Consider the following 19573-nt stretch of genomic DNA (forward strand, 5'->3'; position numbering starts at 1 on the left):
ACCCAACTGCGACCATATTGCACTTTAAAACGCTTAGATGAAATTTTAAAACAAGTTCATTGGGTTCGTTCCTTCGTACGTCAGTCGACAGCAAGTGGATAGCAGTTACTACTAAAAAATAGCCCTGGCCAGGCATGATTCAGGAGACAAAAAGGATGCTAAACCTAGCTGCTGAATTAAAACGCATTTGATATTACCTATTGGTAAAAAAGAGAAGCCAATTTTATAGGTTAAAGAAAATTTATGCGATAAACCTAAAACAACGATATTATTTCCGAACATTTTTTTATCATTTGCAGTTTAATTTTGTGCCAGACTAGAAATAAAAGCGAAATATAATTTTCTGTCAGTCGCTCTCCACTTACCTCTATTTTCATACGATGTCACTTTATGATTGGTTATGCTCACACTACTGACGTTTCGTCAACCAATGAGACAAGTCGACAGTGGCTTTCTGCCCAATAAAAAAATTTAATTTTCCTTTTAACCAATAATATGATGTCCCCAAAGAGGTTCTAGAACTCGTAAGATGTTGATAGTGATTTTTTTTAGTCTGGTGTGTCGTGCGGCGGGTGGATGTTTGTTATTTCCTCTTCTTATGAGGAATACTGTTTTTCTCGTTATTATGTAAAAATTCCTTTTTATCGTTGGACGGTGTGATCTAACTTAATTTCTTTAAAATGTCGACAGTTCTTTTAGCTGTTATTGCGGTCATCCTGTGCGTACTTTTCAGAATATTAAATGTTAACAGCCAGCCACAAAAACCCGTGATCTATGGCAAAGATCGAGGGTTTATTGAAAACATGTTATTCATATCTCCATTCTTGTATGAACCGTGAGTATTGTTCATCTAAATTCAGTATTTTCATTTAGAAATTAAAGTATTTACATGTCCGTTTACTAACGCTTCCAAATGCTCCTATGATGATGTCATTATCACCGAAGTCGTAAATTTTGTTTAGTTTTGTCGTAGAAAATTGAAAAGAGACTTAAATTAGATTTACGAGTTGATAAGAATAGCGAAATCGGTGATATATTATCCATTTCATCAGTATCGTAAATCAAAGGTCTTAGAGATTTGGTAGAATTGGTAGGGATGAGTATTTAACCAATGACTTCGCCACTTGTATTTCTACATTTTTCTAAATTCAAAGAAAGCTCATCGACCTAGTTTAGATACTTTAAAAAACCACAACATACTTAGCAATTTGTAAATCAAACAAACATCAGTTCTTCAAGATATCAACAGCAACACGCATATTATTATCGTTTGTAAACAAATCTTTGAAATGCTTAAACTAGACATTCCAACTGTAACACACCCTAGATTAACAAATTTAAATAGTTGAAAAAAGACTAACAGGTACTACTCTATAGTTCTCTAAAGTTTCAAGATGTTTTTATCAGTCATGAGTCATTGATGACTGCATTACCTTTTAAACACCTGTTCTATTTTCTCACCATTTAAAAGTACAGACACAATAATATATATCAATATTTTAAGTACCTACCTAAGAAATCTGCTTATTAGTTTATCAAATATGACTTAATGAATAGACAAGTCTTATATACTGGTATGTTTACAGTTGGGATAACTTAAGGCATTTTGTCTTTACACACACCACCAACACACTTAATGCTAACCCACACAATTTAATAGATTAGAAACTCCATCAGAACCTATTAAAACAACTGCTTTATTACATTAAGTTGTTAATTGAATACCGATTACTTAAAACACCTGTATGCATAAAGGTACATTTATTATGAATCATGTATTACATAAAATTTATCACTAAGTGTTTACTAACACTTGTTAATTACTATTTCAGTATTCATTGTACTAGATGCATATATGTATTAGATGAGAGAAAGAGTGTAAATTAAATGAAAGAATGTAAATTACTAATCTGTAAATATTGGATTTTGACATTATTATAAGGTGTTACTCAAAACAAGCATAGAGCATTCACAACAATTCATATGATCGTCAAACAACGTTCACAATATGAAGTCTGGTTCTTGAGTAACTTAACTCAAATTATTTTATTTGCTCAGCTTAAAAGTCATCTGTTTTTTTAATATTCCCTGGTACAACAACACAGGACATGTTTAAAACAGTAGTTTCACATTAATTTGTCTTGCAGAAAGTAGATTCAAGTAATTATCCTTAAAATAGGTTACTATGCTTATATTTCTTATCAGATAATAGTTAACTTAATATATGTTCTTGTTCTCATAACATCTGCATTCAACCTATTTTATGTAGATTTTCTTGTACAGTTCTAATTAACCCTGATGTCAACGGCTATTCGAAGTTATCTTGACTCATACAGTGGTAACCTTGAAAGAGCTATTGCTTAATCAAAATAGTAGCATAATGTTTGGGTGTAGTATTGATTGTCATTAGCATAACTTATTGAATACATTCTAATGTTAGAAGTACCCATACTTTACTGATGATATAACATCCTTTTCTTGAAACTTAGTAAGAATCGACACAACTCTATATTTAAAGGGGTAATTCACAGAATATTATTATATGATTTACGGCAGTCCTTCACCTATTTCTATGGCCTTATGACTCACAAACTGATAATATCAGGTCCATAAATTTTGCATGAGTTTTTGCAGCAAGCGTTGCTTTGAACTTTCTTAGTAAATTAGCTTTTTTATGTATGTATTGTTTTATGTTCAATGCTGCATAAAGCATGTAGCTTTGTTATTGCCATAATTTATATAAATATAAATTGAGGGTATGTATTAAATTGTATGCTGGGACTAGAAAAGTAAAAGACTAAGCTATTTTCACCCAGGCTTGTACCATGTACTTTAACGCAAGATGATTATGCGTGCGACAGGCCGGCAATAACGTAGTCTCACTACCACGACAGCAACCATCCTGCTTCATTGAATACATACTCTTGAACTATAAACGCATACAATGTAGTACCCGTACTACCTGTGATTATAAAATGCGCAGGTGGAAATCTGGAAATGAGGATTTCCTCCGGTACACTCGTACCGGTAAAAACCATCGGACTAATGCTCCCCTCCCCTTACCGGACATAAGCAAAATCATTTGCATTATACCGCAATAGTTATTATCTAGATCTAGAACGAAAAGTTTACTGATTCACCAATGAGGTTATTGCCCCTTAGTTACGGTCGCCAGAAACAAAACACACATGATAATCAATAAACTGACTCCAAAAGGTTATTTAACTGAAGATTTTTTTCGCAGATACATACCGACTCGATTATGGGGCTTCAGCGGGCACGTCCAAACGATACTACATAGTTTGATTGGACGGGTCCGTTGCCCCTGGCCCATTGGAGGCCGGGTATCCCTGGTGCTGCCCGACAAGTCCACCCTCACCTACGACCTTTATGAACCAGTTGGAAACGAACATGAAGGTAAAACATCTTAATGTAACAAGGTCTTTTCCTGCAATATTTAGGCCCACTAATGTTTCGATGCATAGGGAAAAGCCTAGAGCTAATTTGTTTAAATACGGAAAATGACTCATCCATAATTGAGACATTAACACAATAACATTTTTAAGCACCCAATGTATTAAGTTTCGACTAAATTCTATGACACTACAGATTTCGTCATACATAGAGTATTACTTAAATTTGTCTGTATTGACACTCCTCTGTCAGAAATAATTCTTAAAACTTCTAAATCATTGATCGCAATTAGGTCTGCATCATAAATGGTGACTCTGTATTACATTAACATCTATAATTATAACGGTTGTGAAATACGTGGGTATACAAGAGTAGGCGGGCCTTTAGGGATTATTGATGTGACGGCTTACAATACCATTCCTGATATCTGATCCATGTCGTCATCACAACAATACTTATTGTGAAGGAAACAGTAAATACACGGTGCAAGGTTAACATTAGGAATAATAGCTGCGGCTTACAATCCACACAATCGATTCATTTAAATTGGTTCATCACTTGCAACATGAGGCATTGTTCTCTTCCTCATAAACTCATAAAATCTTAATTTTTAAGATGCTAAATCAAAGTGGAATAATTTTCCTCATTATTAGATCAGCCATGGTATAATTCATTACTCGTATCATTGGTATCTTCATAAGCGTATCTGTTTCCAATCCCCATGATAGAACGAATAGAACGTATCAACTGTACCTACGTCATTATATGAGGCCACTATAAACCTGTCATAAGTATCAATTTCTTTATCAACTTTACGCAAAACGCGCTTTTGTCTTATCGTAATACAGCCGGCACATTTTGTAAGTGAGTCAGTGGTGCAAATTTTTATAACAACAATTTGTTTAGCGGTCTTTGGATGATATCAACTGTGATCATAAGTGACGTCAATATGGAATTTATATGATAGTTTCTGAGAATTTCATATTAAGAAAATCATTCTTGCCTGCGGGACGAATATGTTGAAGCCTTTACGTAATCGGACCTGTCATTTACAAATGTGTAATGCTCAGAAGATGTTCATGACGTCAGACTGTGTTCTAACTTCCCTATAAGCTGCACAATGTTATTTTGATGGCTCTTTAATTTAATCTCTGTAGTTCCCCCTTTGATCACGTCATCATGAATCATGATCATATCATGCAGCTAGCCAATATGCAGTAAGGCATATCATATCAACTCGTTTGTATCTAGTTCATACTGGTCACAAAGCGTCACTTACTCATCGTCATATACATAATACTCGAAAAAAAAAATACAAACAAAAATAATATCGATATAGATACGTATCAATATCAACATGACACAAGTCTTTGAAATAAAGTAACTATGCGGAAGGAAAGAGATCGTATGTTTTATCGTTTGTAGAGCAACAGAAACTATAAGCTTGAAATGTAATAAAATGCGAACAATTATTACTTTACATCTAGGATAATCCATAATGAGTGTGCAGAAGCAATGATAGATTGTAATGCTTCCATTTGACACCAATCTTTGCACGCGTTCACTGACCGACCTTGACATCGCTTACAATTCAATTCGCTTGGCGATACAACCTTCCTCGATTCCTGTGATAGTAAGCTATTAAGTGACTCAATCACATGGAATATTATATTACCAATGTTGTCGATAGCATCCGTAAATAAGGAAAATACGAGACGTATTGAGCGATAAATCAGTAAACCTATTTTATTGTTCATCAAACTCTTATCTAACATCTAATCCTGGCTTCTCGATATCCATAAAATTAAACATATAATAATGTAATGCAAATTTGCGAGCAGTTTGTCCGTAGCAAATCAGTTTATTCACACATTTGACCACGTGCGGTTATATAATGTAAATGGTTGTACTGATGCGGTTTGTTTCCGCAGATGACGTGACGGTGGCAATCTGTCCGGGCATCGGTAATACGTCGGAGAGCGTCTACATCCGGACATACGTGCACTACTCTCAATGCCACGGATACCGGTGCGCTGTTCTCAACCATATAGGAGCCCTCAACAGCGTTCCAGTCACTGGCAATCGGATCTTTTCGTATGGTAAGTTTGGAGGATTATCTACGTACTTAGGTTTATTACTTAGATAACATTTATTGTTTGATAATGAACATTTTATGAATCATGGAACTTTGTCATCAACTCAAACTACCGTGACGTAATTCTGCCCGCTGCCGATCCGTCATGACGGTCTTCGGCTTTCTGCATTCATTCTGAACCTGATACATTTCTCAGGTTATCTATTGAGTGAGTGGCTGTGTAGTAAGGTTAAATGATACGGAATTTATCACAAGGATATAGGTAAAGGTGTTCTCGTTTTGCCTCTTCTTAGTTCTTCTAAGATAATAATGGGTAAAAATAAGGCATTATTTTAATATCCTATAACAACTGTCAGAATCTGACTGTGTAGAGGCTATAGAAAAAAGTTTGGGAATCGATGAGGTCATAACGTTAGCCTTGAAGTAACAGACTAGACTGCAACAAATTAAATACACAAAAAGTAAGTAGGTTATCATTACAAGATACACCTTTTTGTACTCCTTAAGAATCATAATCGTTTTTACACAAGGCCTAGTTAAGAGCCTACAAGAAGAAGGCAAGAAAGTTGCTATATCCATGTCTTGGCCTAAATTGAACGTTGGAAGATATTTAAGCCTGGTTTGGTTTCCATCAGTCATCAATATTCATAGCATTGCTAGCAACAATATCTATTAGTAAAGGTTTCTCAATTTAAGAGGCAACGATAACCGTATCATAACCTTGTGTTCTGTAAACAATGGTAAGTATTGCTATCTCAACTCGCAATGTTTGCGTTTTCTTGCAAATAATGCATACTAAGTTTCCGCGAGAGTGATGCTGGATTTATGGCCCTTGATCGTAGCGATATGAAACATAAAATAAACATTATATAATACAAGGCTTATGTAAAACCTCCTTGTGTACATGTTATGTAGGTTATTGATATTGGCACTTGGTGAACAAGGACTGCGTATGAGAGTCGATGTTGCGTTGACTCATAAATGGTTATGCATGAGGGAATCGATCTAAATACTTTATTAATTAGTCGATATAATATGTACGTACAACTTACATCCTAAATCTATGCAACAAAATTGAAAGTCAAGAGTACTTTAAGGCGATACTCTCCGTTTTTAGAAGTTAGAAATCGTTCACATTTATTTCAAATCATGGAAAACGAATTCAAGTATCGTAAAACAAATAATATTAAAGGAAAACTACTAAGTAATAACAGTAAAATCATTCATCATACAGAAGATCCATTATACTATTGTATAAAGCATTAAACCTTGTAATTACGGTAATAACTTAAAAGTGTATTAGTATCCATAACGAAAATAGTGCAGCAATAATGTTACTTGCTGCCTCTATAATACTCTTACAACAAAGTATGCGGATTGAGATATTTAAAAGCATCTAGCGTAAAGAGAATTTCGTCTGCCGACAACGGCTTTATTGATATCATCTAACAAGCACAGTTAAACAGTCGTGAAGAGAAATATATTGTGTGCTATAACACTTCTCTGAATCAGTGTCCTACATAAGGGCTGGGCGTGGCTTCTCATTAGAAATACCCATTGTTAAACTAAAGCGAAGCTACAGTGTGTTGGAATGTTACTGTTGTGTCCACTTTGTCGAATTAATCAAGGGCCCGAACTAACGCCTTAAATCTTATTACTTTCCTCTTTTCTGCTTGGTTCAATAAGATGCTCTTCTGACTTAATTCTTGTAAGGTTTGCCAGCCCTACTTTAGTCTAGACTGCGGTGAGTCAAGATTTCAATTTGTTTATCGATAACTGTATATTATCTTAATAACTTTCTGAGAAACAAACAGCTTATTTACTACAAGAAGGGCCATTTACTACGAACAATATGTTATATACTGATTTGACTTGGGAATAGTGTTAAAGAATGTTGAATCGAACTTTTTAGTGTAATCGCAGCCATTGTTCAGTATTGTTATATTCCAACATACTTAATCTAGTCACTTTCTAGTCGAGGCCATTACCGTTAAGCCTCTATGTTGTACTTAACAATTTCTTTTCTTGCTGTGGACGTATACATATATTGAAAGCATTTTATACAGCCTCATAAAACGATGAATTAAGATACAAATAGTGTAATCAATAGAAGCAAAAACGAATATGCAAACACGAAATTTGCAGAGGTTAATTCAAGGAAAATAATTAAATAAAAATGTTTATTTGTTGAAATTGCTTGCACTGTAGTCTTTACATTCCAATAATTAAATGAAATGAGTAAACATGAATGCTAAGCATAAATCTAGGTACGTCCGTGACTTTCTCGCAAAGCAAATCGAGACCGGAAATAAGTAAAACACGGAAAAACGCATTACCGTCAGAAATCGTTAATTTCCTGGACTCGGAATACCTAGAAACATACGCACTACCTTGTTCAGTACTAGACGTCACACGTCACAGCCATGGAGGTTTAATGTAACACTTGTAAATTCTCATAGTTAACTGCAGGTAAATTGTGGGAAAATTTGCAAGAAGCTTTTAATTTCCCCCCTTCCGATCAATAAATTAATATATACCGGTGCCAGTTTTCAAGGTGAAATTATGAGGATATCTACGTGTATTAAATAATGAAATATGAGTAAGTCTGGTCAATTACATAATTTACCCATTCATATTAGCGCCTAGCTTAGGCACCAGTCTCCTACAATATTAAATTGCTGTCTAATTAATATCTTGTTATGTTTGAAGACGCTTTGTAATATTGTGGTGAGAAATAAAAATAAATTATTATTATCTTTTACCTGACTCCCTATTCGGGTGAATTGGACATTACAAAAAAAGAAATAGTTCCTCAGATAGATTTCCAAAAAGTATCGGATACTTTCCCGCGTAAACAAAAATGTAAGTTGATTTCTTGTGACGTCACTTACCAGTACACTTCTTGTCGACCTTGTTTCACAACCTTTGATCCGTTTTGTTTTGGTACTTTTGCTTAATAATATAAGAAACATATACAAACCTAGTCTATTTTCTCGATGTTCCAAATATCCCCATACCAAATTTTATTTAAATAGTGTAGTTTTATTTGTTCGTGAAAGCGTAAAAAACAAGCATAGTTACTTTCTCATTTATTATATTCGTATGTAAAATCAGTTGTAAAGAAATATTTATATTCGAGTAGAATAAACTATTAAGTAGCTCAAATCAGTAAAAAACAACAATCTCAATGTAAACAAACACGTATAAAACTGATATAATGAGATCGAAATGAAGGGCGCCGGCTTTGTACCGTCATCATTATTTATATCAAATTACTCAACTACCTGACCAAAAGGTCATAAATGTGTAACCATGTTTTATAATTATAAATATCTCAGCTCCCACTTAATAATATTAATTATACATAGTTTCAATTAAGATATGACCTTTGTTAACCGTTTAGCCGTCCTACCAGCCATGACTTAAAAAAAAACACTAATTATAATTTTGACTGCATTTATAGCCGAGTGCCTGAGGTCTCCACGCCGAACACACTGTTCGTAACACGTCGCAAGTTCGATCCCCATGTAGAACAAATGTCTGTGTGAGTTAGATTGTTTTAAGCTAGGGTGACTTTGTACTTGTAAATTTAATGTTGGTGGAACTGTGGAACCCCCGCTACAAAAGGATTAACTTCCTAAGTCTTTAAAATAAAAATGATATCAAAGTTGCGTGGGGCAAGACAGCGCACTACACAGTGTAATGCACTGTCTTCCTTTTACGCCCTCAATCAGAAAAGAGGTGACTGTAAGGTATCCTTTGTGCAATAAGCCTGAGCTCAAACTTGACTACTTCATCAGACTAAAAAAAAATTCTAGGAATAAAATACAAATAATAACACAATGTTTGATTGATCGTAGTTTGTCTATTGTTCTCTACACGTGTAGTAGTTGTGTTTATGTTAGGTATGTTGATAAGTCGTGACCGCGTTCATTAACACAAAGGCAATTGGTTAATCGTTAACCTTAATTTGTGACTCATTAATAAAAATAATAAATAATGATTTGAATATTTTGTTGTTGTTTAGTTACGTAATATGATAATTTGCTATTTCAGACGAGATGAAAAGGGAGTTTATTTTAATTTGTCAGTATTTTTTAATTTTTTATGTTTGTTACTCCAGAAATTCGACTAGATGGACCGATTTTGTTGATTTTTTTTTTATAACGTGAAATAGCTGTCATTTGTCATCCCATATTTTTTTCATGATTCTGTTGTTATAACAATATTATTATGGAGTTATAACTTCAGTTCTTGGTTTATTTTTGAGAACGTATAATCATATACCTTTGCAAGGCAATGCAAGTATCTGATTTTCGACGACTATAGCTCCAGCGACGCATATCCTCACACGAAATACTTTGAGTTGTAATCAAATCAATTTTTATTAGTAAACATACGTACATGTTATGTCATTAAGTAAATAATACTGTGGTGTACATACACATTGCCGCAGATTTCTAACCACAAAGTTAATTAGTCGTATGCAACAAAGTTAATTAGTCGTATTAGACGTATACTGTAGGCCTTATTAAAGTTAATAAAGTCACGACTTTATTAACTTTAATAAGGCCTACAGTTTTTATCGTTCACCGTGAGAGAAATAACGATACAATGTGATTGACATGCATCAATATCGCAAGACTGTACATTGCACGATGTGTGTAATCCACTGATCTCTGAACATTGTTTAGCTGTTCACTATTCTCGTTGGAATGAATATCTAAAACCTAGAGCTAGCCTCGATCAAGATTAGAGCGTAGCGTACATTAGGACATTTTAATCGTGCTTTTTAACGAATTGGCGCTATTGGGTTCCAGAGTAATGAAAAAGAACTAAATTTTGTGTAGGTTTGGGACTAAGCCTATAGTTAAGAATACAGGTTACTTCAAAATCTTTTAACAAATCTTTTGTTTCAGGACACACCGATGACTACAATTACATGGTGGAGAATCTAGTGGAGCGATATCCCCACACGAAACTGATTCTAGTCGGATTTAGTCTTGGCGGGAACTTGATTTCCAAATACTTGGGAGAGGATAGGAAGAGGCCAGCTAATATTATTGGCGGAATATCAATATGCCAGGGATACAACGCTATAGAGTAAGTACAAACATGTTACACTCGGGTGTTATTTTAATCTGCGCTGGTCCACGAGGTTTTTATTGGGTTACTAGCTGTTGCTCGCAGCTACGCCCACTTGGATGACTGTTATTGCTGCAAAAATATTACCCTTCTTCAACGAAGTCGGATCTAAGTAGCATATGTGCTTATCCAAGATGTCAGCTGCCTCCATAACAAATCTCATCGAAATCAGACGAGCCGTTCGGACGTGAATACGTTACAAACATACACACACATAATTTTGCATTCATAATATCAGCGTAATATTATTTTGTATATGAGAATAGGCCTTTGAACTGCAGTTTGACATTCGCGGAATTATAGCAGGGCAAAAGTTATATTTTATACGTCATGTCTGTGGGAAGGTTTCGGGGGTCAATCCAACATCGCCTCAAGTCATCACGCCACCTATTTGGCCGTTGTTTAATCTTCTGTTTATATTACTTTTTAACAAGATAACCTGAAGAGGTCACTTTATCTAGGGAGTCGGCATTTTAATAAAAAAAAATATCTGGTTTGTTAGTAATTAAAAAGAATTTGCCATTTAACTGCGCTCTAAGAAAATACGATTTACTCGTTTTGCGTCACTTATGACAAAATTTCGATGATTCTTGCAGCTATTTATCTAATTTAACCAATTTGAGAAAAATTTAATAGATAAGAAATATATCAGATTCCTCTTATCTAGAAAAGTTTTCCATTCTCGCGGTTAAATAAGGAAGTGATGTAGATTCCGCTTGTACATTATTAGCAGCACTTTTACTTTGCAATAATACTTTGTTTGCAGAACAAACCATTACAAAGAATGCTGATTTAATCTTACAATGCAATATTTTTATTGCCTCAACCCAAATAATTGTGCTTCGGATTGTTATTTTCAGGAATGTGGAATGTTTATCTTTCTTCCTAGCTTTGTTAGCACTGCAAAATTTGTATTTGTGTTATCATTTTATAGGATTATAAAAAAAAAAAACTAATTTTAAAATTTTACTTAACATTTACACATACAATGTATCTGAACTTTCTGTGTTTTTAACGTTATCATCATCATCTTCATCAGCCTTGATTATCCCCCTGCTGGGCATAGGCCTCCGTTTGTTTATGTCATTCTCCTGTCGCTTGCCCTTCGCGTCTATCCCATCCCTGCTATATTAATAAGGTTCACATACTTATTATTTATTACATCATTCCAGTTTACAATGTAAATACATACACTCACTTTCACAATATCTAGTAAGGAATGTTGACTTATAATGATGGCCCACCCCAATAACACAAGTTACTAAACGCATGTTATGAAAAAAGATTACTACCGTTTGTGCGTATCAATTACGTATTAAAAGGAAAACTACTATGTATTTGAAACGTAATTTGGTTTATTAACACTGTAGACTGTGTAATGCGGTATTGTAAGGCACTAGCTAGTCGGGAGGCAATGAATCACGCCTCGACAGACATACCGGTAGACCTTGATAAGTGTAGGTATCACATTGTTTTTGGTAACACAAATGTTTAAGCCAATAATGACTTGTGAAAGGTACATATTGACAATATAAACATGATAAGTAAAGAAAATATAGAAGGCTTTTTCGAGGCTGGTACATAAAAATCTATCATCTACTTATACTAATATATAAAGCTGAAGAGTTAGTTTGAACGCGCTAATCTCAGGAACTACTGGTTCAAATTTAAAAAAAAAATATATTTTTGTGTTGAATAGACCATTAATTGAGGAAGGCTTTAGGCTATACACCATCACGCTGCGACTAATAGGAGCGAAGATACAATGGAAAATGTGGAAAAACAGGAAAATTATTCATCTTCGAGGGCTTCTGTTCAAAAATTTCTTGCTTATATCTTCTAACTCGAGGACGAAGTCGCTAGTTAATTATAATTGTTTGGAGTTTGACTAGTTTTTGAGTTTGTTTTGGGAACCAGGTCATTCGTGTACAAAAATTCGTTTATTTCCTTTTCTCCTAATCGTTGTTTTTATTTTCCCTACAGTACTATGGTGTACCTACTGCAATGGCAGAATTTCCGTCGCTTCTACCTGTACATAATGACGGACAACTACCGTAACATCATAACTCGACATAAGAGGATGTTGCTGTGCCAGGAGATGAAGAACAGATATACTTTGGATGAGAAGATGATTGTGTCGGCGGGTACACTGCCTGATCTCGACGAGGCCTACTCTAGGTAACAAAACACTTAATTTACAAATAATAATTTTACAGCCTCTTTTTGCACTGCTAAGATTATATTATTTATTCATTGCTGTTCTCTTTTAGGAGAGTTTTAATAGTATTGTTGGTTTTATAGTAGTATAATTATACCCCATCGCACTTAAGATAAGATTTCTAAATAAGATCCATCTATTAGCGATAAGACCGCCATTGTTCCCAACACTGTGTTTTTGGAATGACTGCTGTAATTCCATGGTTTACAATAAGTAATATTTTAATCTGATCTAATCTAAGATCCTTGGATCTATGGTCTCCATGTATTTATGCATATCTTATCTTGCCATAATTTTATGCAGTGAATTAAAATGATTCAATAATATTTTTATCGGATTCCTGAACTATTACGATCTGTATCACAGAGACCAATATTCCCCCTTTTCAAAAAGTAACAACAGTGTTATGATATTTACAGTGGTAATATGACTTTGCAGTGGTACTTAATAATTGCTGTCATGAGTTATTATTTTTGTGTGAGACATAAATCATACTCAATCATTCATTTTACTTTTAAAACCAATCAATTGGACAATAATTGATTTTATCATTCGATTGGAAGCTAGATAAGAACAATTGGTAACCAGTGTTTCGTACATTTTCGTATTACGGAAATTTCATTTGCACTGATCATGCCGAATCGATCTTATTATAATATTTTCTGTAATTTATGAAGCGTGCCTAGTTAGTTACACAATCATTATGAGGACATGGTTTTTTGTCTCTGATGAGATAACAGTGCATTAAACAGTGACAACTACTTTTTTCTGTACTGTTTAAAGTTGAGACGTATTAAATATTATACAAGCGATTTCATGAAAAACCGGTTTTCATGTTTTATAGCACAATAACGTACGATAACTGTATATGTATAATGTGATAATGAACTTGAAGATAAAACTCGATTGTATCGAAACATACAAATACTTTTAGTATTCAATCAGTTAATTCAATAAGCGTATACTTAATAACCTATTTTAATTAAGAAACAGCAATAAAGTTACAAAATAGTTTTTTTATACTCAGCTACCAAGAATTCTTCCACTTGTTATTTTCACGTTAAATACACATTCATAAGTGACTATTATAATTACTTTTCTAGTGTAAAGTCCCTACAAAATGAGACGTTATAAATAGCAGTGAAAGTATGCATGTTCCACATTCTGGTACGATGCCCGCATACAAAATACGAGATAAATCTATTATTTAAATAATGATAACCATCTTGCTATACCTGATTATATGTAAATAAGTTTTTGTTAAAATTCATTTATTATATACACAAGTATAAATCGCGGTTTGACGGCTAGAAATTCCTCATCAAACGAGTCCGAATATGGAATTTCGTAGGTCATATTCTGGTTCTACCTTCCGATTAACTAGAAAGTACCATAATTCTTTATTATCTATCGCCGGCAACAGTTGTTTCAAAGGCAGGTCATGCAGGCCTGATCTAAACAGTGCATATATAGTAAGTAACATTATGTGGCTTTCCTGCGGACATCTACATCTCTTGAAAAATATTATTAAAGACTAGATAATGTGACCATTGAAAAACCCTACTCTAGTCATAGTAGGCAGCAAATGTATGTATCACCATCTTGAACAATTTAAAACAATCAATTGAGGGTAATTGCGCACCTACACGTATGTCATTCAATAAATAGCCATCATGAACTTTGCCCTAACACGTTTATTGTACATAGTTTTTAGTGTCCTAGCTATTTTAAGTGACCACATTACCACCACTAATCAGTATAAAAACAATTTGACTATAAACCACAAAACATGGCAGTCTTTTTTGCAATTGAAGACTTCGCTAAAGCAAAAGGTTATTTGACTAAAAGAATAATTATTTACTCCGTCAGACAGATTTCCAACGTATTTTTTCTCGTAAACAAAGAATGAAGGGGATACAGGAATATAAATCTCATGTGACGTCACTTACTAGTACGCTTTCGACGATTCATGTTATTTGTAAATATGTATGTCTGTAATACAGATTAATATTTAAGAGTTAGACAAATTTAAACAAAAATAATAATAATATTTATGTTTAGTTTCCAAAATCATATGAATAAATTTATGATTTTGCTCTTTCTAGGAGGGTATATGGCTTCGAATCCGTGGCGGACCTCTACAAGTGGAGTTCGTCGGCATTCTACCTCAAGAACATTAAAACCCCGATGATATTCATCAACGCAAGAGACGACCCTATTGTTCCGGAGCCTCTGTTGCCTATAGTCAGGGAATTTGTCAGTAAGTACTTACCAATGCTACAATAAAATACATAAAACTTCAAACAAACAAATTTGTCAATAAATGCCGGATATTCCTAGCGGCAATTTTGCCTGTAAAGTTATGTCGAAATAAATTCAACCGGTTTTTGAGACTAACTCGGACTTACAGAGACTGTATGCCAATACAGGTACCTATAGAACACATAATATAGTGTGAATAAACTTATAAGAATAGATTTGTGCAAAACGTGTTTAGTATGTTAAAAATGGATGTGTATTATAAAGTGATTGTCGTCTGACCTTCGTTATCTAAAAAGAGGAAACGTTTTTATATTGATCTTTCCAGAAGATATTCGTTAGGAATAAATTACTTCACACATATTCGTTCAACTTGTATCAATAAAGTTATTAAACAGACAGCTACGAAGTCATTTTGGTTACTGTTGACACATCGCTCTACTCATATACTGTTTCGGTTATTCATTTACATATATAATGAAGATGTTATTTTATTACTATCATCTGCATATGTATAATAAGTTACATCCGATCCTTTAAATGTTGAAACTACTTTGCTGCGGTACCCATGATTCCAATTTTATAAAAACGTTATCTTCAGTATTGCAATAAAAATGGGGTCATTATCATTGTGCACATGTGAACGAAAACCAGCAGAACTTGATTTTTAATATCTCTGTGTATTATAGATAGATGTATATACAGTGTGTATACAGACATTTTTGCAATTTCAAGGTCTCTTCAATTACATCACTATCGAATTTGTGTTTATCTAGAACGTACTACGGTATCTTACACTCTAACATCTGATCGACTGGCCGTGTCGTTGTAGTACTATTATACATTTAACTTATCCTATGGACATCTATATTCATTTCATTTATTGTGATTAAACAGCTTGACATTTTTCTAGATAGCCTTGACTGGCTTTTAGTCTATCATTTTTCATGTGCATCAATTTGCTCATGTTAACTGTAAACTGTAATGAATCTTGTGATATTCGTTGAAGAGGCAAATCAATGAATATTTAAGCGACTTCAAAAAAAGTTAGTTCGATTGTTTGATATTTCGCTTAAACTATTACGGCTTCGACCTGATTATCAATTAGTTGAGAGGTTTCCACAAACAGTTACCAAGTGCTCTAGTTTAATATGTAACCCAAAAAAACGGATTTTTTAAATATATAAAATTGTACCTACACGATTGAATGGCGTGACAGATTTGCTGATAACAAAAATGAAAAAAATCCGTTGTTTAATGCCTAACTGAGGTTATCTGTCTGCGAACATTTTGCGACGAACTGAGTTAAAATAATGCTTGTGGTATTAAATTTGTGTTTCTTCTCTTTACAGGCTCGCATGATAAGGCGATGTATCTTGAACTGGCCCACGGCGGGCACTTGGGTTTCTACGAAGGTGGCTTGATCTACGCTAACCCTGTGAACTGGCTGGATCGCGCGCTCGTCGGACTCGCCGGTGGCCTGCTCATGGCGCACAACAAATGCTCACACAAAGAGGTCGCCAACTCCAATGACAGCATTGGCTCTGATGAAGAGCCAGACCTCATCAAATCAGCGACCATCGTGTACCGAGATCCCTTAGAAAAACCCGTATACTAATACTGCATTAACTCGTGGCTCGTAGAGCACTTTGGTATACTTACATGTCTAATCATTATTAGGAAAACGAACATAAAGTACTGCAGTCCATTTTGTAGCAGTATCTTTCTATAAAGTACTTAAATTGTTTTGTAAGTACATCCATTCGGAGGTAATGATTCTCCATTGCGTTTTATACGTCCCAATGAATATATTTTGCTTATATATTTTAACGTATAAGGCCACACCGTATTTACCAAAGCCTAGTAGATGGGAATTGAGTGTTCCTGTTATGCCCTAAGTAAGATATTAGGCAGGACCTAAGAGGCGATTTCTTTACTGTGTATTTAAGCAGCACATAAGCTTTTTATAAATGTATTTATTTTGAACTCGTTATTAATGTTATCTAGGCTCTTTGTCAAAATGTGTGTGAATTATTTTATGTTGTGACTAGTTAACAAGATAGGCGTGGCTTAGTATGGTAAGATTTTGAATAGGAGGAATAACATAAGTACTATTACATGACTATTTTAATATCAGTATTTTTGTATCTACATGATGAAATGACAGCGCACGGCTTTATAATGCGTTAAAGCGTAGCCTGCACAAACTGTTTGCATTTATATACCTACTTTAATGTCTACCGATTGCTTGTGTGAACCTTGCCTGCCACGCCCTAATTTGTGAAGCTTTGAACATGCACGGGCCTAAGTAATTTTGTAACATTGTGATATATTATAACCGATATTTATGTACTTTGCATTTGATTTGAGTGGCAAGTGAAATTGTATGGCCGTGCAGAATTTATGAATAAATGATGCTGGGTGGAAGTCCCGGAGATAGTCGAAAACGTTGTTTGATATAGATAAATAGCTAGTGAAAATCATTAGTGACGTTTTATACCAAGTTACGAGTACATGATATATATTTATGACATAATAATTTAATAATTATTTGAGTTAATTTTGTTGATATATATAAATAGTACAAATACTGATTGCACAATTTGTAGTTGGACGTGATACAGATAGATTAGATGAGAATAAACATTCACATCCCCGCTTAGAGCATTGGATTCCTTTTAATGTTCCTATAAAGTAGATAGGGAGTCAATGTATATTATATTAATTATTGTACACACACATAATTTATTGGAAAGTATATGATTAAAAATTATGTATGATGTTAAGTTTAACACCTCATATGTCAAAAGATGATATTTCATCACGGGAGTTAGACAAACATTAAATTGACATAATAATTATGTATTATTGTATTCTTATACATTAAGTTAAACTTCACGAATAACAATTGATTTAGGTATTTACGTTGATAATATGTTGTGGTACTTTGTCCATTTGTATGGTTGTGTACTGCGTGCGGCTTTGAAATTAATTGTATGCTATTTTGATGTTGTAAGTGCAGTCCTTTGAATGGCGTACACACGAATAGTGCAATAACCTCTTCATGGCCTCGACCGCTGAAAATTATTGATTTTGTTTTGGATCGAAAACTTATTTGGGTTCGTCCGCACGATCTTTTATGTTATCTAATTGGTATATTTCTTTTATTCCGTTGAAACTATTGATCTCACTGAAATTGGTTGTATGTAAAGAACATGATTTGCCTCAAAATATAGTAACTGTTTGTTAACCCGCCATAGTGTAGAACTTGTGATACGGGTGTACGAATGTTCAGTTGTTTTTGACACTTATTGAATACCCTGTGATAATCATACAAACCATTTTAACACGGCAACTAGATTAAAGTCACGATGTGGCGGGTTTTATTAGCTGATTTAGGTGCAGCGCAGACGACTGACTTTTTGTGCGATCGAGTCTGTGTCGCTCAAAAAGTATGCTTGGCGCACAATCTGCATGGCGCGCAAAAAGTCCATCGCGGATTTTTCACAGACAGACTCAACGCACATCTTCAATCATTCTGTCGGCAGAGCTGTAGGGACTTAGACCTCAAACCGAAATACAGATTAAAGTGTGTTAGCGCGCGTTGAAGCAAACGTTCATTTTTTTTTCACACACTTTGTGCGGAGCAGATCGGCGCGGCGCGGTCCGGTCGGCCCGAACTACACGAATTTTATGTGCGCCGGATTTTTTGGCGCGTTGTGGGCGTTACTGCATAAACTGCCTAGGATCTATTTTCACAGGCTCAAAAGTGCGTCACGTATAGTCTGTCGTCTGCGCTGCGCCTTATGCGATTGATGGAGTGCAATAACTACAATTTATTTAGAATTAACGCTTCAAACAATTCCATTTTACCCAGATAGTTGGACTTGTATGACCTGTAAGTACTCACTTTACTAGCATTTATTCTTGGCAGTTTCAAATACTATCAATTAACATGAAGTACTTGGACCTTAAGAAAACGATATAAAAATGATTTGGGTATGAAAATACTTATAAAATATATTTTTATACGAAATCGTTTTGGCTGCCCTGCAGTTCATATTATGCAACTTGTCTTTAGAGGGCCGCGCCCTTAAATTCATACTCTTGTCAATTTTATTTAAAATTGCGAAAATAAACATAACTTATGAGAGCTTCGGTGCTAATTTGCCCCCAATGTAAATTTTAGAGAAATAAATTATAAATTTCTATTGTAGGTATGTATTTCTATAGTAAAGCAACATTGATGGAAATTTCAGTGACTCTTTTTTGTTTTGAGTTAAAATTCTTCCATATATTTTATGTAGCTTGTATGAATTTCGAAATGTTTTGTGTTACATATTGTCCATCTGTAAGGTCAATTTGATTAATCTGAAATTTCATCATGAGAAATTTCCTATTTAATATTTATATGGATATGTAATAAACGTTTAAATGAATAA

General features: G+C 34.2%; 1 protein-coding gene across 1 annotated transcript; it reads left to right on the plus strand.

The window, feature by feature from the left end:
- The first annotated feature begins 528 nt into the window (after positions 1-528).
- Positions 529-19570, plus strand: LOC113501005 (abhydrolase domain-containing protein 2). The gene is made up of 7 exons (XM_026881971.1): positions 529-835; positions 3245-3417; positions 5346-5513; positions 10429-10612; positions 12638-12832; positions 14978-15132; positions 16484-19570. The coding sequence occupies exons 1-7, from the start codon at positions 681-683 to the stop codon at positions 16747-16749; spliced, it is 1296 nt and encodes a 431-aa protein (XP_026737772.1). The 5' UTR covers positions 529-680; the 3' UTR covers positions 16750-19570.
- The last annotated feature ends 3 nt before the right edge of the window (positions 19571-19573 follow it).

The sequence above is a fragment of the Trichoplusia ni genome, chromosome 15 (genome assembly GCF_003590095.1).
Source record: "Trichoplusia ni isolate ovarian cell line Hi5 chromosome 15, tn1, whole genome shotgun sequence".
NCBI lineage: Eukaryota > Metazoa > Arthropoda > Insecta > Lepidoptera > Noctuidae > Trichoplusia > Trichoplusia ni.